The following is a 20,440-nucleotide window of genomic DNA, read 5'->3' on the forward strand; positions in this document are numbered from 1 at the left end:
AGACATCGTCTCTCCAGCGTGTCCTGGGTCTTCTTCTGAGACATCGTCTCTCCAGCGTGTCCTGGGTCTTCTTCAGAGACATTGTCCCTCCAGCGTGTCCTGGGTCTTCCCCTGAGACATCGTCCCTCCAGCGTGTCCTGGGTCTTCACCTGAGACATCGTCTCTCCAGCGTGTCATGGGTCTTCCCCTGAGACATCGTCCCTCCAGCGTGTCCTGGGTCTTCCCTGAGACATCGTCCCTCCAGCGTGTCCTGGGTCTTCCCCTGCCTGAGACATCGTCCCTCCGGCGTGTCCTGGGTCTTCCCCTGAGACATCGTCCCTCCGGCGTGTCCTGGGTCTTCCCCTGAGACATCGTCCCTCCAGCGTGTCCTGGGTCTTTCTCTGAGACGGGTCTTCCCCTGAGACATCGTCCCTCCAGCGTGTCCTGGGTCTTCCCCTGAGACATAATCTCTCCAGCGTGTCCTGGGTCTTCCCCTGAGACATAATCTATCCAGCGTGTCCTGGGTCTTCCCCTGAGACATAATCTCTCCAGCGTGTCCTGGGTCTTCTTCTGAGACATCGTCTCTCCAGCGTGTCCTGGGTCTTCTTCAGAGACATCGTCCCTCCAGCGTGTCCTGGGTCTTCCCCTGAGACATCGTCCCTCCAGCGTGTCCTGGGTCTTCACCTGAGACATCGTCCCTCCAGCGTGTCCTGGGTCTTCCCTGAGACATCGTCCCTCAAGCGTGTCCTGGGTCTTCCCCTGAGACATCGTCCCTCCAGCGTGTCCTGGGTCTTCCCTGAGACATCGTCTCTCCAGCGTGTCCTGGGTCTTCCCTGAGACATCGTCCCTCCAGCGTGTCCTGGGTCTTCCTCTGAGACATCGTCTCTCCAGCGTGTCCTGGGTCTTCCCTGAGACATCGTCCCTCCAGCGTGTCCTGGGTCTTCCCCTGAGACATCGTCCCTCCAGCGTGTCCTGGGTCTTCCCCTGAGACATCGTCCCTCCAGCGTGTCCTGGGTCTTCCCCTGAGACATCGTCCCTCCAGCGTGTCCTGGGTCTTCCCCTGAGACATCGTCCCTCCAGCGTGTCCTGGGTCTTCACCTGAGACATCGTCCCTCCAGCGTGTCCTGGGTCTTTCCCGAGACATCGTCCCTCCAGCGTGTCCTGGGTCTTTCCCGAGACATCGTCCCTCCGGCGTGTCCTGGGTCTTCCCCTGAGACATCGTCCCTCCGGCGTGAGACATCGTCCCTCCGGCGTGTCCTGGGTCTTCCCCTGAGACATCGTCCCTCCGGCGTGTCCTGGGTCTTCCCCTGAGACATCGTCCCTCCGGCGTGTCCTGGGTCTTCCCCTGAGACATCGTCCCTCCGGCGTGTCCTGGGTCTTCCCCTGAGACATCGTCCCTCCGGCGTGTCCTGGGTCTTTCCCGAGACATCGTCCCTCCAGCGTGTCCTGGGTCTTTCCCGAGACATCGTCCCTCCAGCGTGTCCTGGGTCTTCCCTGAGACATCGTCCCTCCAGCGTGTCCTGGGTCTTCCCCGAGACATCGTCCCTCCAGCGTGTCCTGGGTCTTCCCCTGAGACATCGTCCCTCCAGCGTGTCCTGGGTCTTCCCCTGAGACATCGTCCCTCCAGCGTGTCCTGGGTCTTCCCCTGAGACATCGTCCCTCCAGCGTGTCCTGGGTCTTCCCCTGAGACATCGTCCCTCCAGCGTGTCCTGGGTCTTCCCTGAGACATCGTCCCTCCAGCGTGTCCTGGGTCTTTCCCGAGACATCGTCCCTCCAGCGTGTCCTGGGTCTTCCCTGAGACATCGTCCCTCCAGCGTGTCCTGGGTCTTCCCCTGAGACATCGTCCCTCCGGCGTGTCCTGGGTCTTCCCCTGAGACATCGTCCCTCCGGCGTGTCCTGGGTCTTCCCCTGAGACATCGTCCCTCCAGCGTGTCCTGGGTCTTTCCCTGAGACGGGTCTTCACCTGAGACATCGTCCCTCCAGCGTGTCCTGGGTCTTTCCCTGAGACGGGTCTTCCCATGAGACATCGTCCCTCCAGCGTGTCCTGGGTCTTCCCTGAGACATCGTCCCTCCAGCGTGTCCTGGGTCTTTCCCGAGACATCGTCCCTCCAGCGTGTCCTGGGTCTTCTTCTGAGACATCGTCTCTCCAGCGTGTCCTGGGTCTTCCCCTGAGACATCGTCCCTCCAGCGTGTCCTGGGTCTTCCCTGAGACATCGTCCCTCCAGCGTGTCCTGGGTCTTCCCCGAGACATCGTCCCTCCAGCGTGTCCTGGGTCTTTCCCGAGACATCGTCCCTCCAGCGTGTCCTGGGTCTTCCCCTGAGACATCGTCCCTCCGGCGTGTCCTGGGTCTTCCCCTGAGACATCGTCCCTCCGGCGTGTCCTGGGTCTTCCCCTGAGACATCGTCCCTCCGGCGTGTCCTGGGTCTTCCCCTGAGACATCGTCCCTCCAGCGTGTCCTGGGTCTTCCCCTGAGACATCGTCCCTCCAGCGTGTCCTGGGTCTTTCCCTGAGACGGGTCTTCCCCTGAGACATCGTCCCTCCAGCGTGTCCTGGGTCTTTCCCTGAGACATCGTCCCTCCAGCGTGTCCTGGGTCTTCCCCTGAGACATCGTCCCTCCAGCGTGTCCTGGGTCTTTCCCTGAGACGGGTCTTCCCCTGAGACATCGTCCCTCCAGCGTGTCCTGGGTCTTCCCCTGAGACATAATCTCTCCAGCGTGTCCTGGGTCTTCCCCGGGGCCTCTTCCCGGTGGGACATGCCTGAAACTCCTCCCGAGGGAGGCGCCCAGGAGGCATCCGGAACAGATGCCCGAGCCACCTCAGCTGGAGGAGCAGCGGCTCTACTCCGAGCTCCCCCTCGTGTGACTGAGCTCCTCACTTTATCTCTAAGGGAGCGCCCAGCCACACGGCGGAGGAAAGTCATTACCCAAAGCTCATGACAAAAGGTACTTAAGTACAGTACTTTTGTATTTACTTTCAACCACTGTAAAAAAACACACTAAGAATTTCAGTTTCATCACAAAATAGTCGCATATAAATATAGCTTAAAGCAGGACTATTCTAGAACTGTCCAGAGAAGCTCAAATGTCGTCTTATTTATGAATATCATCTTCAGTATCGGAACTATTTTGAGTATGATGTGAAATGTATATATCATAAATGTGACATGAATCATTTTGAAAAACATTTTATTGGAACAATACAGCAGATATAAAGGTCTATTGCGATCAGTCTGGGCAAAACACCTGCTCGCCACAAATGTATTAATATAAAGTCCAAAGAAAACCAGAAAAATAAATCAAATACAGTGAAGTACTTTTTAAAAGTCACTGCTCGTGTTCCCAAAGTGGAAACACCAGATAAAGTCAGTATTTCTGTATAAATGTGTTTTACCTCTTTGTTTTTAACAGAAAAACAAGTGAAAATAGAAATAGGTGTAATTCAAGCTGATAATGAAGCTAAAAGTAAAGATTCAAAACAATGAGCAGAATAATACAAAAATCAGGATTGAACAAATATGAACAAACATGAACAGTGCTGTGGTCTAAAGTCTGCTCTGAAATCCTCCTGGGCCCTCGAGAACTTCAGATAGAAATTACATTTGGGCGCATAAAGGGTAACATAAATATTTTATAATAATTGCATTAGATTAATAAATCACATATAAAAATAAATCAAGAGAAATAAAAAATACATGGCTGGTCAACATATTCTATTTATTCTATTTTCCATTTGGTTGTAGCATAAAATGTCCTAAAATATCTCAGATTTTTTTCAAAGTGGCCCAAAATGTTCTTATTTTTTTTATACCTGAAAAGTTTTCTCCCCAGAGATTTAAAACAGCAAGTCATATATATATATATCATATATATATCATATATATATATATATATGATATATATATATGATATAAATATATGATATATATATATGATATATATGATATATATATATGATATATATCATATATATATATATATCATATTATATATATATATATGATATATATATATGATATATATGATATATATATGATATATATCATATATATATATATCATATTATATATATATATATATATATATATATATATATGATATATATATGATATAAATATATGATATATATATATATGATATATATCATATATATATGATATATATATATGATATATATATATATATCATATATATATATATATCATATATATATATATGATATATATATATATATATATGATATATATATCATATATATATATATATGATATATATATATATATATGATATATATATCATATATATATATGATATATATATATGATATATATATATATGATATATATATATGATATATATATATATATCATATGATATATATATCATATGATATATATATATGATATATATCATATATATATATATATATATATATATATGATATATATATGATATAAATATATGATATATATATATGATATATATCATATATATATATCATATATATATATGATATATATATATATGATATATATGATATATATGATATATATATATATATATGATATATATATATATCATATATATATATATCATATATATATATGATATATATATGATATAGATATATATATGATATAGATATATATATGATATAGATATATATATGATATATATATATATATGATATATATATATATATATATATATATATATGATATATATATATATCATATGATATATATATATCATATGATATATATATATATCATATGATATAGATATATATATATATATATATATATATATATATATATAATATGATATATATCATATGATATATATATATCATATGATATATATATATATCATATGATATATATATATATATATATATATATATATATATCATATGATATATATATATATATATCATATGATATATATATATATATATATATATATATCATATGATATATATATATCATATGATATATATATATATATATATCATATGATATATATATATATATATATATATATATATATATATATATATATATCATATATATACATACATACACACAAAATATAATATATATATATATTTCTTTTAACTTTTTTTGGTCACTTTCCTGGTGTCTGGTCTCCATGGAAACCTTGACTGAAATGTTCCACAGTTTAGGGTTGTGCCATCCATCTATGCGATCATGATTATATATGTTCAATCATGAGTTCATAATTACTCCGTAGAGTAATTGAGATTGTTGTGCATAAAAAGTCTTGGGAGGTTTTGGGAGATCTTGGGTGACTTTCTAAAATATTTGGTTTATTACTTAAACCAATAATTAAAAATGGCATTAAATGTATCCATTTCCATGAAAAACGCTTAAATGGACAATAAATACATGTAATGCCATACTATGGAACATTCCAGGCAGAGCAGTAACATCTCCATGGAGACGAGCTGCAGAAAAGTAACATAGTGCACCTTTCATTTTCCACTTTTTTAATACCACCTCAATCTGCCACTGCCCTCACCAAAAGCACAAGTTCCATTACTCAATCGTAACATAATTTTTGTGTTTTTGTATTTTATAGAAATCTATACCCCAAAAAATGTAGAAATCTTATTTACAATAAACTTTTTTGTTCTACCTAAAAGTGACTAGATTCTGAATGAAGCTCATGAGTCCAACGCTGTTCATCTTTACCATAACGGGACTTTATCAAATCTCAATTCTTCCTCCACATCAGAAAATCAACATTTGTGGAAAAGTTGAACCAAACGAGGCGTTGACGGCGCGACACCTGCGATTGGACGAGTCACAGCGGTTTGGAGGCGGAGCTTTAGGCCTCCAGCGCCGCTTTGTCAGCACTTTATGGTGGATATGTTCCGGAGGACGTTCCGGAGGACGTGTTCTGGTGGGTTAAAGATCAAAGGTTGTGGCCGTCCTCCGTGCAGACCGCTCCCACCGTGTAACGAAACTCCTGCAGGTTTGAGACGCCGTGGAAATGAACAAACGCTCCGGCCACGACCAAAATGTGGAACAACTGATGAGAGTGAAACTGCAACACGAGAAAACATCGTTATTTAAGAGATATATTCTTGTTTTTCAAATTATATCTAGATAGAGAGAGATAGAGAGAGATAGAGAGAGATAGAGAGAGATAGATAGAGAGATAGATAGATAGAGCGATAGAGCGATAGAGCGATAGATAGAGAGAGAGCTGAAAGTGGCGTACCCAGATGTCACATTTGCCGGGGAAGAATCTCTCTGGGATGCGAGCGGCGTAAAGGCCGGCGCCGGTGATGTAGAGCGTGGCCATGAGGAAGAGCCAGCCCACCTGCCCCATGGTGGTGGCTTTGATCAGACCCTCACTGATCACAAAGTGCAGCGTGGGGACCACTCCAGAGAGACCCAGGCCCACAAACACCCCTGAGACACACCCACAGAGGACACACCCACAGAAGACACACCCACATGACTTATTACTCATTTCAAAACAGCAGCTGAATACTAATGTTTTAAAAGTATGAATATGGAACTTCTAGCCGAGATGGTTAACAACATTAATGTCATGTTTATGTTTAGTGTTCATATCAAGGCATTAAAGGTGCATTTGTGTTGGAGTGTCTCCATGGAGATGCTTTGCCAGGTTCCATGATGGGGCATTAAGCTACATCTTGTGCAACATGTCGCCTCTGGGCCTTATTTATAAAGGAGCGTTTACACTGAGTTTATATTCAAAGTCTGTGCAGTGCGTCCGAGCAGCATTTAAATATCAGACTCCCTGAACGCCAAGCGGCCGACGTAGAAGTTAAACAAAGCTGAACTTTTGGCGGTCAACACGGCGAGGAAACCTTTTAGAGATTACACACCTACGCACTTCATTCTATGGAAGGACAAACGCCGTCTGGACCCAGACAAACGCTGAGGCCATCGTCTCCATTTTTGGGCTTTATAAAGTGAATACACCAAAGCCACTCTCAAGCTGAACTGCCATCGCACCAAGAGAACAGCGACGCCGGGAAATACAACTCCTCCACTGCACACGCGCTGGACGCCCTGGACACTCGCCTGCTGGAGAGTTTATGTTTCTGACGTGTGTCTTCAAATGTACAGGTGTCCAACTGGGACGCCGTGGTCTGAACTCGACATAAGAGTGCAAATGCCACGCTTTGTGCTTACGGAGGCTTTATAAAAGAGTAAATTAGCCTGGTTTACCTGCTGTCTCTATGAAAAGAGAAGCCAGTTTAATGTGTATGGAAAGACATGGTCACAAAGTTAGTGCACATTTGAAGGTGAAATGCTCTTTGGCTGTACCTGCACGGACAGCTCTGTACTGCGGCGTGGAAAAGAAGTCACACTGAGAGACTAAGATGGCGGCGAGCCCCAGCACGATGATGACGAGGAGGTAAATGAGGCAGGGCTGAGGAGAGCACCAGAACGAGTAATACAACCAGGGCACGAACGAGCCCATGATGAGGAAGGCGATGCCGCTGTAGTCCAGTCTGTGCAGGAGAAAAGAGCCACATTCACCGACCGCACAGCCCAGAGCGTTCAACAAAAACACACCTGGAGTTGTGTCGTTTCATTCACACAAACCCTGTGTTCTTCCGACTTGTGATGTCAGTGTCTCTCTCTATGTCTCCATGTTAACTCTGATGAGCTGGCCCCTTCCCAAGATGCACTCTGCCTCAAAGTCCCTGGGATAGGCTCCAGTCACGCGCAGCCCCCAACAGTAGAAAATGTATGAATAAAACTAAAATATTGAAAAAAGTTATTCTGGTGTGTCAACTTGATGACATCACAAGCTGGAACAGAGCATTTTCCTAATAATGCGCTCAAACTCAAACATATGAATGAAAATTGCCCCGACGTGCTAATGTAAGGACACAGTTGTAGTGATGGTGATTTAAGTCTGGAGATGATTTATATGCATTAAAAGAGCACAGAAGATCAGAGCCACATCAGGGACATTCAGAACAAAGTGCTTTTGTCATGAGAGAGAGAACGTTCTGAACAGGATTCATCAAACTAGTGTGAATGAAGATAAATGCAACTCCAGCTATATTTTTGAAGAACAATGTTAAAACATGGTGAAAAGCTCAGAAAAAGTCAATTTGACACAATTCTGTCTCTTAAAAACTGTCCTAAAGATGGACAAGAACATAAATAAAATGTACTCTAAATTATACAAAGACTACAAACACATGTCAGAAATCGCTTGATGTAATAAAACGTTCAAAAATGTGAATACAACAACGATTAATTGACTAGTTGAGAGTAGATGACTATTAAAAAAATATATATAAAAAAATAAAAAAAGTTTTATTTGAGCAACATTTCTGATCTCCCCCAATAATATACATACAACCTTCTCTTTGAAGAAGAAAAAAGGGTTTGACTAGTGGACAACCAAAACAAATGGGTGTTTGCAGTTCTATTTGGAAGCGTGTAAAGTGGTGGTGATGGTAATAGTGATAACAGGAGTTTGGATGGAGCGAGTGCTCAGAAGGTGAGACTGACTTGGAGAAGACTCTGGAGACGCCCTCAGAGTGGCAGTAGACTGTGTGGAAGAGCCAGGAGAAGGACAGGCACAGGATCGCTCCCAGGAAGAACATCCCGATCACGACCTTCTCCTGGACCGGAGCCACGAAGGACATGTTGGGCCTGAACATGTACATGAGGCCCAGGCACAGGAAGAACAAGCAGCCTGCGGACACGAGGGAGAGAGATGAAACGTGGCCAAGGCAGGACACGACAGGAAGAACCCGGAACCTGTTTCACCTTCATGGTCCAAACTGCACCTAAAGATGGTTTATTGAATCCACTTCATCCAAATAGTTCTCTGGGACATTGTAACTTCAAAAGGCTCAAAAGAAACAAACAAAGATCCGCCCTTAAAGTAGCACCTACACACACCAAACTGTACAATCTTGGACTGAACAAGATTTGGACAGTTTGTGTAGACGGATTTGTTAAGATATAATTCCAATTCAAGTTTTAATATTATATGTTCATATTTGGCCGTTATTACACAATGAAAATGTCTTACTTCTATATGAAACCACGACTTGATGAAAAACGTATAATGCATTTTTCACTTACATTCATGTGATATCTCTAAATTCAATTACATTTTTCCTATTCACCTGCAGTGCCTTGTCTTTATTAATTTAATAATTCATATTTTATTTATTAGACTGATTGTAAGGGGTGAGTTGATATCTTAAGACCATAATAAAAGCACATTTTATAGTCAATACTGTTGCCTACATGAATGTTTGAGTGAATAATAACAGCAGATTTGTCCACACGTCTCACTTCTTCAGACTGACCCTAGACTGACCACTAGAGGGCAGCACAGAATAAGCAGGACTTGAGTGGCAGGTCCAGACTCAATGAAACAGCTCATTTTTCCTCTTTCCCACGACTGCAGCTCTTATGGAAACTCATAACTTTTAGAACACATTTGGAAGAGGAAAATCTCAATCCAAGTAACTATTGTTTGTGAATATCTGCATTTGTATTGTTATTTGTATGCATTTTAATAATACTATATTCTATATATAATGCACTTTACATTTGAAAGCAAATGTCAAAATGCGACTTCATTCATTTCAATGACTGTAATGCACTTTGTATTACGTTATGCACTTATGTTATGCGGAAAGTGCGTCCGATGTATAGATAAACTCCAAAAGCGACATGTATGATTGATGCTTGTATTATTGAGAGTACATTGTCGTACCGAGCAGATGTGTCCAGATGTTCCCAGTCTCCGTGTGGATTCTGAAAATACTTTTGAAGCAGGCGCGGAATGACGGCATGGGCGGCCGGTGTCCATGGAGCAGGAAGTCATTGTCCTTCAGCCAATCGGGCAGCACGTCGTGGGGTATGACTCGCCAGCGCCCCTCCCACACCTGGTGGTTGAAGAGGGTAACAGCAGCAGAGAAAGTCAGCGCCATAATTAAGACAAATATCGTGCTTTTTTTTTTGTTGCTCTTGGACTTAAAACATGCTCTTTTACACAAAAAGCACCAATAATGTCATATCACTCAGGCATTTCCCACGTTAGAAATTGTGGTAAAACTCCATCTACTGGCTGCAGAGGGAATTAAATAGAGGAGATAAATACCAAAGTACCAAAGTAGCGGGCTCCTGACAAGCGAATGTAAGCACCCAGTTGTACGCGATTAGATGGTCAAAATGAGTCTGGTGATGATTTATGATTGTTTTAACATGTTTAAAAGCTCGTCGTTTTAATCAAGACCTAAAAGTGTGTCTTGAAGGGTCATCGGATTTGTACTGAGCCCACAAAGTTCCATTAGCATATCTTTTTTAAAAGTAAGGGCTCTTTCTTAAGTCCCACATTTGTAAGTCGCACGCGCACAAGTTTGTAAGTCATGCTCGTGTTCAGGGCTTCAAACGATGAACATCTGTTTGACACATGTGCGTGCTGAGCCTTTATGTGGAGCGCATTGGATTTGTCTCTTCAAGCGCACAGGTGCCACTCCCGTCTGCCAAACAGCAACACGTGTTTGTGGCACTGCGGAAGGAAAACCTCGGAGGATCCATCATGCACTTGTGCGTCTCCTCAAATTCAGCAGGCGCTTCACGACGCTCAATTGAAGATTGGCTCCACTGCGCACACTGACGCAGAGTGCATTCTGCTCAAATCATGAAAAACACAACCGAATCTGCACATCAGTATTAACATTATATATAACTATATATATTCGTATAGCTGACTAAAAGAGCCTGAGCACTGGTTAGCACGCCCTTCTCTCCGTAGAGTTTTAGGGGCAAAGCAGTGACTGGAGAGCTCTCAGAGCCACATGGAGAAGGGTGAGGGGTAAGATTCACTGAAGGCATGTGGACCAAGTTCCACCTAAAGGTGGCAGCCCCAGGAGCCAAGATGCACGAGTCAATGCCCCTCACCTTCAGTTCATGAGACATATCTGACTATAGTTTAGCAATATAAATGATGCTAAAGTCCCCTACACATGTATGTTGAACCAAGGGCCCGACCGTGTGGCAGGAGCGACCGTGTGGCAGGAGCGATCGTGTGGCAGGAGCGGCAGTGTGGCAGGAGCGGCAGTGTGGCAGGAGCGGCAGTGTGGCAGGAGCGGCAGTGTGGCAGGAGCGGCAGTGCAGCAAGGAGGAAGGTGAGAACCATTGAGTTACTGTGTAATGTAATACACGGCCACTCTTAGTTCTTTTAGATCTTTAGTATTATTTCATACCAACCCATGTTCTGGCAAGTTTCCTACGTCGCATCTTTTGTGATTTCGTCAGTCAAAGTTAATTTGATAAAGAATCTTTGTCTGATGGGATCATCGTTAAAATTGTTTCCCAATCTCTTCTTCTTTGCTGTTTTATGGCGGTAACACTAGGATACAATCCTTTGATACAATCCTTGTGTTACTAGGATACAATCCTTGTGTTACTAGGATACAATCCTTGTGTTACTAGGATACAATCCTTGTGTTACTAGGATACTGTAGTTGTGCATCTCAGACTTTATTCTTCAGACTTCTTGTTTCAGACATTCTTCTGTAGACCCCCCCTGTTTACAGTGGCAGAATGTTGGTGACTGGGTGACATCATCATTAGTGACGCCGATGACATAATTGTCACGGCAACTGTATGGGACATGGCCATTGCAGTCACCCGCAATGGCTTCTTGCCATTGCACGACGTCTAGATTGGACAGCTTTAAAGGCCAATCCACGCAACAGGCAGAGTTACAGAAAGAACCTTATAATATTACACAGTGTGAGCCAACTTAGGCCATTATATAGTTTATTACTCTCACTTTGCCTCTGCCCAGGGACTACAGATGAAAATACGCTTCGCCATCGCTGGTTTTATATGTATTGTGCAATGTCCTGGTCTGTCAACTACCTTTCCACATTATGTTTTTGATTTGCTTTGCGCACATGCGGAGTCGCCAACACTATTTTACACAGACATTTGCCCTAAACATTTGCCCACATTAGTGATCGAGATGGCCATAGGTCGTTTCTCATGACGTTTGTCGCAAGAAGAGACGAGCCAGAGGAGCGACTGTGTCAAATGAGACCTGAAGAGAAGAGGGTAGAAGGAGAAGAGAGAAGAGAGAGAGAAAGAGAGAAAGAAAGAAAGAAAGGAGAGAGAGAGAGAGAGAGCAGGGGAAAAGAGGAAGACAATTTTTTTAAACAAAGACTGGATGAAAGAAGAGAGTAGGTGAGAAGGGGAGGAAAGCGTGAGAGAGTGAAAGAGGAGGAAGAGATGAGGAGGAAGAAATGAGAGAAGATACTTTTTTTCAGAAAGAAAGGATGAAAGTAAAGAAAAGTGATGATTAAACAGCAATCCAACATAAATGTGTTAAAACAATGTCTTCAAACGTATTAGTGGAGGTTTAATTATCAGGCAGATGTGAAATGTTCGTAAAATAATTATACTATACACTATTTGAGTTTACAGTTAGTGCTGTCAGAGCGGTGCAGTGCAATACTTCCACCAAGTTATTACAGAACACTGGTGAACCCCAGGCCAAGCCCAGCTACAGCTGTCACCATCAGAGCCAGTTACACCCGCAAGCGGCACTGAAGGGCCGTGAACCCCACCAAGCCTGTTGGTCTTGAGCATTTACTTGAAACATGTGACCTGAACAATAAAGATTTATTATGAAATGGATGTAAATGATAGCCAACAGGGATTTAGAATAGGCTACTGTATTTAGATTTAAGAAATAATTAAACTTTCTTAGAAAAAATTTACAAAAATAATATTTGATGTTATACGTATAAAAAATGTAACTTATGTAAACTTGGAATTCCTTAAACACAAATTTGTGAAACGCTGAGACCAGCCTCATGATTAAAAAGTATAATTCGGGTATGATTTAGATTGTGTCTTATAAAAACATTGGTTTGTTTGGCCCTGGACCATGACACAAAACACTTTGTCACTTATAGTAATCTTCTACACCTTTATCATGCTGTCTCCATAAGGACCTCATCATCCCACCAGCAGCAAAGCATTGTGGGTGTTAAGCATTGTTTGTTTCCATGTACAAGACTCTGCATGTTGTGTGACTGGCCGTGCTGTCTGAGGCTCCCTCCCACAGGCACTCTACATTATTAGGACTCCCAAAGCACTGAATGTGTCGGGGATGTTGGCTTAAACCTGATCAACTGGAACTGTCTGAAGCAGCTCTGCTCTGACTGGTCTGTAGCTATCCAATGTAATTATGGACTGTTTTAATAGTGCAAAGCTAAACTGGTAGGTCATATATACTCATTATGCTTATGTAAGTACTTTGTGGCTGTGCGTGAGTGTATTTGTGTCAGAATATGGACTGTGAAATGATCTTATTGTCGAGTGTGTTTTGTTTGCACTCTATCATTTATTCATGTCTACTTGGCACAATCTGGTGCGGGACATCTTTGTCTTTTACAAGCTTTGTCACAACATTGTCCCTTCAAATAAAGATGAACCTAAACTAAATAAGGTGAATAGCTTGGTTTTAGGAATGATAGGCCATTTAAAAGACTTTTTAAAGCTTTTAACCTTATTAAAACATTATTATTTTTATTATTAAAGCCATGGAGAACTAATATTTACTGAAGTCCCCTGTCAACTCTTTTTCCCCAACAGACTGTACTTGTAGCGTTGCCTCTAGCGCCGCACCTTGTGTACAAACTCCTCCATCTTCTCCATGGCGTGGTGGGCCTGCAGAAGAGGAGTCATCCCCATGAAGCCTTCATCACCGCTGGCCCTCTGCTCCTCCTCGGGCTGCTCCTCCGGCTCCTCCTCTGCTCCTCTGTCATCCAGCTCTGCCTCTCTCTTCTGCTCCTCGCTGTCCAACAAACTCTGAAACAAAACAAGCACAAACACACAGGTTTAGGACACACAGCCCAACGAACAATGCATTTCACCACAAAGATGAAAGAAAATACAAAGATTATGTTTCCTTTGCCTAAGCGGGAAGGAGTTTTGTGTGTAAAGGTATATGGATGAAATTGGATGTAAAAGTAAGTACACGTACAAATAAAAAGCAGTACATGTCTGCCATAAAAATGTGTCTGAAAGCAGTGCGGAATTTAAAAAGGTAACAAAAAATTAGACTACCCCAAATACATTTTACAATTGTCTGTTTACTGTAACCCGAGTCAACATTTTTCAAGTGGGTCGGTTGGTAGGCAAATTCTTATTTTTTTTACTTTGAAAGCAAAAAAAAAAAAAGATCCAAATTTTGCCCTTTTTTGACTCGGAGTGACCACCAGGGGTCAGGCTTCAACAGTCAATGACGGAAAACTTCTCAATCAACCCGATCAGGAGACTAAATCTCACGATTTTAAGATATTTCAAGCGACCTTTTGTACGTCGTTATCCTTTATTTTGGTAGCGAAGGCGAGCGGGGGGAACATGCGGGGGACACGGGCGCCGCCATGTTTGTTGTGATGACACTGCTGGGCGTGTTTCAACCCCAGAGTGCATTGCGTAAGTCAAATTTCACACCGTGATAGAGAAACACATGTCCTATGGACAATTCAGTGGAGCTGAAAGAGGAAAGCTAACTTGTATAAAGTAACATAACGACTTTTAAGCGCGTTAGGTTTCGTTACAGACGTAAGTGGAGGACTGAATAAGAATACGCAGTGGGTTACCAGTCCTTTGGGATGAAAGATAGGTTTACCAACATGATACAAATATTAGACACGGCGGTTTAGGAAAGACCAGTCGGTAAGTCGGCGAAATAATTGAAAAATAAAAGATTTTGACGTTTTTTCAACAAAATGCTGATTTATTTTTTTTCAGTCGGCTAGTTTCATACCGGGTCGGTCGGGTTACGGCAAACAGACATATTATTTTGCTCAGCCTTATTAGAATGATGCGCAGCACAAGGGAATACTTTTCATTATACACACAATGTATTCATGGTACAATTGATGACACATTTTATGTTTAATGTGGACAAAGATATTTACTGGGGTGCTCCGATATATCGGCCCAGTTTTGATAGCAGACGATATTCATGTCATTGAAAAACCACCGATATCAGTATATGTATGCGTGTGTGCGTCTATAGACATTTATATACGTATATAAGATGTTTAATCACATATTATAGTCTGTATCCGATCTATATCTATATCTATATCCATCTATATTTTCTTTTCCCCCCAAATGAAGGGTAGGAGGTGTTCTAGCAACGCGTTAGCTGGTAAAACGTTAGGAGTACTCAAATCACTTTTTTCAAGTAATGAGGAACATAACGCGAATGAGTAACACATTAGGTTTGGTCTAATCTCTGCCGGTCTAATCTCTCTCGGTTTTATCTCTGTCTAATCTAAAGGCAAAGGGATTGTCAACAAACAATATATGTCATACACAATAATGTTAATTATTGGTAACACAAGAGTACTAACGCGTACTTTTATATCACAGTAATGCAGTAACGTAACACGTACGTATTCCAGGGCATATTCACCCAACACTAGTTCTAACTTTAAAAAAAAGTTTAAATATATTTGATCCGTATTTTACAATACAGCAATAGTTTTTCTTGTGTTCAAAACTACCAAACAAAGTATAAAAAATATCAGTTATCGGCCCAAGCGTTTCCAATAACATTGATATCGGCCTAAAATGTCCATATCGGTGCACTACTATATCAGGTCAGAACATTGGCAATCTATCGGTTTCTACAGTCAAACTTTGACCCGGGTCGACTAGTTCGCCATTATCAATTAATAAAAATGATTATTTCTATTGTACTTATTTGTATTCATCAATCATGGTTTATTTCTATATTCTATATATTAAAGTCAAAATACTATTTAACATCACAATATTAAACAAAATAAAGCATAATATTAATTCTCGCATCAGTTAACTAAACATTAAGGCATTAAATACATTTGAACCAAAAAAAGGCTGAAATATGGTGACTGAAGACTTCTAGATATTTATGACTTCAGTGTACTATTGATAAAAATCCTAATTATGTCTTTTTTGATATTTTGATTTATAATACCAGTTTTTGTAGTAAAGGTGTTTTCGCATGTGTTTTAAAGTCTGTATAGTCGACATAACAATACAAATATATAAAAACATGATTACAATTTTAACAGACAACCTTTGTTACAATTAATCCGATTCATTGTTGCTATGAACTCACAAAGTTATATTATAAATGTGAACACGAGCCTTAATTTATGACTGTATTGTACTTTGTGTCTGTTATTGTACGGTTTCCTTTTGCTTTTGACTAATTAAGAACAGTTTCACACTCGTATGACAGCAGCAGGGTAAAAAGATGAAGCCTAAAAAGCATAAGTGTCACTCTTTTAGTTCCTTCAAGTAAAGTGTTACCGTTTCTGGAATCATGTCCAAATATACCTGTGACCGCAATTAAACTAATCTAACTTAAAAACTAACCAACTTATACATATAGGCCAAGAAATTGTGCAGGCCGTCCAAAAAGCCTTTGCAAACCCGGTGTCACTCCGGAGCTCTTCTACCAGTGCTTCTGCTCCTTCTTAAAAATGGGTTAGTCATGCATTATAAATCCATAACATACTTCTCCCACCGTGTGTGTCTCTGCACGTTCCTTTCATTGTCTCACTCTCTCCACACATTTACAACTCTAAAGCTTTGAATCAATCTTTATTCAGTTTCCAGGCGAGAATTTAGCCCAGTGGTTTGGTCTTAAATGTAGCTCAAGTTAAAATGTAAAATAGATTATTCAAAGAGAAAAAAGTTTACAAAGCGGATGTTTCAAAATGCTGTGTAGAGTTTTTTGTCTTTATGCCGTATTTCCTCACGAGGTTGTTAGCCCCGTGTTACCAATACCATGATGGCGGCGCTCAGACGGGCTTCTGGAACAAGGTGGATAGGTCATTGTTTGTTTTCCAGTGAAACTCGTGGATGGTATTGTGTGTCAGGACTCTTTGGGTCAGTGGAATCAATCTCAGACACCTGTGCCAATTAGTTTGTCAGGTCCAAATAAAAGAAAAATAACTTAAGAAGGGTTAAGCTGCTGGTGCCTCTGGAGTCCCGCGAACATCAAGGTGCAGGATCCTCCAGAGGCTTGCAGTTATACATACACCTTCTATTCGGCCCTTAACCAATGCTCACGAGAAGAACCTGCTCCAGTGAGAACAGAAATGCATTAAGACTCATTTTCGAACATTCACTGATGAGTGCCGTGCATGGATGGTCCAGATGGATGGTTGGTGGACGGCCCCCATGTCCCAACAAGGCTGCAATGTCAGCAAGGAGGGGGCTCGTGTCCATGACCACGGATGGAGCACCCGCGATGGTTGGCCGCACAAATGGATTCTTTGCTAAGTGTAGAGCGGATGATGCTTTCCCAGACTTTCTCAATCATCACTGCATAAAACACCAACAAGCGTTATGCGCTAAAATGCTCAACATGAAAGATAATGGATGTGGCAACAAAGATCGCCTGTTTCATCTGCGCCAAAGCTCTTCAAAGACGGCTGTTTCGTGCTCATCTGGAGAAGCCTGATAGCGACCACTCAGAGTTGTTGCTACACACCGACGTGAGATGGCTTAGTCGAGGGAAATTCCTGCAAAGATTTCGGAGCTCTGTCCAGAAATAAGGAACTTTTTACTCAGAGCTAAGCAGAATACAGCCAACTAAATGACGAACAGTGGCTTCTAGACTTATCGGTTTTTCTAACCGATCCAACCAACATGCAGAATGACCTTAACGTAGAGCTGCAAGGAAAAGACAAATCTGTTATTCATATGATCAGCTCAGTTAAAGCTTTGAAACGAAAGATGCGCCATCTGACCTCAAAGTTGCAGCGCCATGATTTGGTAAACTTAATGTTGCGTCAGAGCTGGAGATGCAGAAGAAGACGTGCGAACAACTTGACAGTGCACGCTGCACAGAGCACATGGAGAAGTGTCTGTGAAAGTTTGACAGACGCTTTCAAGACTTTGCTTTATTGGAGCCAGTTGTGGAGAATGAGTTTGACTCTATAAGCTGACATTGAACTAAAATCCAGGGCTCAGGGACAATTCTGAAACTTACTTGCAGAGGAAAAGTACCCCAACATGAGGAGATGTGCCACCTCCCTGACTGCATTCTTCAATTCCAACTATTTATGCGAATCAGCCTTTTCCCACATGAAGATTATCAAGTCCAAATACGGTTCGACCATGACTGATGAACATCTGCAAGCGTGCCTGAGGCTAGCTATCAGCAGCTACTGTCCTGATTATGCATTATTATTTTGCAATGTGAGTTGATACAGTTATGCAAGAATAGCAGGTTTTGTGTGTGTGTGTGTTGCATTGTTTGTGACTGAAAGCTTAACTCGGAACGGACATTGAGAATTAGACCTGGCTAAAATGTTGCAGTGTGTGGCATGAGTTTCATCAAATAAACCTGAAAAAGAAGCAGCAGTGCCTATTTGTATTGTGGATGGCGCCAATGCCGACAAACAAAGGTCAATTTAGCTGTAAAAGTCAATGGGAACTGTTCCTTGTACATTTAAGTCTCTCAAATGTCACATTTGCACATTTGTATATGATAAACAATATTAGGCTATTAATGAACAACTACATTGTGTTTTTATGGCCTAATTATGGTTAAAAAAAAAAAAAACCTGTTTAATATTACATACATAATTAAAAATTAGATCTAGAGGCAGATCTAAAAGTAGCTTGTGAGCTGATAATGTGTGGGCGCCCCTGCTTTGGAGCATCCTCAAGATCTCTCCCTTGAGGGAAAGCAGCTCTGGGAGGCTATTCTGACATCCTGCAAAGAAATTCAATCACACATTTCAGTATTATGACCTGCCAATGCTTCTAATTTAATAAATGACCATTTTCAGTTCTTTACAATAATAACATGGGTTGAAACTCTGTTGTGCATAATAATTTGGAATAGTTTTAAGCTTTTATTTTGGAAAAAAAAATCTGTTATCATTGGGAGGTTTGTTCCAATAATATTCAAATAGTACTCTATCCATCCATCCATCCATCCATTTTCTACCGCTTGTTCCCTTTCGGGGTCGCGGGTGACTGGAGCCTATCCCAGTGACTTCGGGCCTTAGGCGGGGTACATCCTGGACAGTGGCCAACTCGTCACAGGGCCAACACAGAGACATAGACATTACAGACAGTTCACGCTCACATTCATTCACTAGGGCCAATTTAGAGTCACCAATCTTACCTAACACATGCATGTCTTTGGACGGTGGGAGGAAGCCGGAGAACCCGGAGAGAACCCACGGTAACACGGGGAGAACATGCAGACTCCACCCAGAGAGATCATGTGATGTTGGTCTGGTCCGGGAATCGAACCCATGATCTCCTTCTTGGGAGGCAAGAGCGCTAACCGCCTTTGCCACCGTGCACCCCAGTACTAAATCAATTTGGAACACAGGGTATTAGTGGATATCAGTGTCATAATATCACCATTTATAAGCAACCATTCCCCAGTTAAATAGTGTTACATACTCTACACATAACAGTATATACTAAAATATATACTGTGGTGTAAAAATGTGCAAGTGGTGATTTTACAGTAACTCTACTACAAGCTGGACTGTTTGAAGTTTTCAAATTCACCAGAATTCATCTTGAAGAACTTTTGGTGTGGAGCAGAAAGCATATTTTTTTCTGACAAAACATTTTATTAATATGTGCTTAAAAGTAACAAGGGGAAACAATGGTAGGTATGATATAACACATTAATTTACCCAAAACTGACATTGTTTTAATATGCAAGCATGTCACAGGGCTGCTGTGATTGGTTGAAACTCCTGAGTCCCTCCTCTTCCTGTACGATAACAACACAAACTATTCCAGATGCATGATGGGTAGAACTCCATTCAGAAAGCGTATGCGTTATCTTAGTCAGGTCTTGACAGTCTGCTGCTATTGCAAGTGTATTTTTTCAGTTACAAAGTTGCACCTTAGGCTTTCATGTAAACTTGTATTTCACAACAGTGGCTTAGCGGTTAGGTCCACCAACCTGAAGTCCCAGCTGTGTGTGTGTGTGTGTGTGTGTGTGCGTGCGTGTTGCTAATAATATATTCATTGTTTATAATGTATGTCTGGAAGCCAACTCCAAGAGCAAAACAATTGTACCTAGGAGGTAAAAGTAAAGTTACCATAGTGTTAACGGTCTAGAGTACAGTGTGAAATGTAATGTGAGGAATCGAGATGAGAGTGTGTCGCGCACTGCAGCCTCGGAGTAATAACCTCTGTGTAATGTCCACACGTCACCAAACTCACCGTGGACCACAGCCTAGCCGCCCTCCATGAATACTGTGCACGTGAAAGAGCGCGTGTGCGAGAGTGTACGTGAGGCGGTGCACGTGAGGGCCCATAAAGTGTGTCCTCTACGCTGCAATGTGCTGTCCTCAGATTAGCCCCAGTGAGAAAAAAATACTGCAAAAATAACATCTAAAAACGAATAATAAC

General features: G+C 41.8%; 1 protein-coding gene across 1 annotated transcript in view; it reads right to left on the minus strand.

Annotated features, from left to right (window-relative positions):
- Positions 1 to 5,101: 5,101 nt before the first annotated feature.
- The window catches only part of adipor2 (adiponectin receptor 2), a 44,033-nt gene continuing 28,694 nt past the window's right edge, over positions 5,102 to 20,440 (minus strand). Inside the window, exons 3-8 of the mRNA XM_072453753.1 lie at positions 13,661 to 13,843; positions 9,735 to 9,906; positions 8,510 to 8,696; positions 7,304 to 7,491; positions 6,222 to 6,415; positions 5,102 to 6,044 (exon numbers count right to left, since the gene is read on the minus strand). Of these exons, the coding sequence (XP_072309854.1) occupies positions 5,913 to 6,044; positions 6,222 to 6,415; positions 7,304 to 7,491; positions 8,510 to 8,696; positions 9,735 to 9,906; positions 13,661 to 13,843 (1,056 nt within the window). The 3' untranslated portion in view covers positions 5,102 to 5,912. The remainder of the gene's footprint in view (positions 6,045 to 6,221; positions 6,416 to 7,303; positions 7,492 to 8,509; positions 8,697 to 9,734; positions 9,907 to 13,660; positions 13,844 to 20,440) is intronic.

The sequence above is a fragment of the Eucyclogobius newberryi genome, unplaced genomic scaffold (genome assembly GCF_026437365.1).
Source record: "Eucyclogobius newberryi isolate DKJ021-1_F unplaced genomic scaffold, fEucNew1.0.hap1 SCAF_2, whole genome shotgun sequence".
NCBI lineage: Eukaryota > Metazoa > Chordata > Actinopteri > Gobiiformes > Gobiidae > Eucyclogobius > Eucyclogobius newberryi.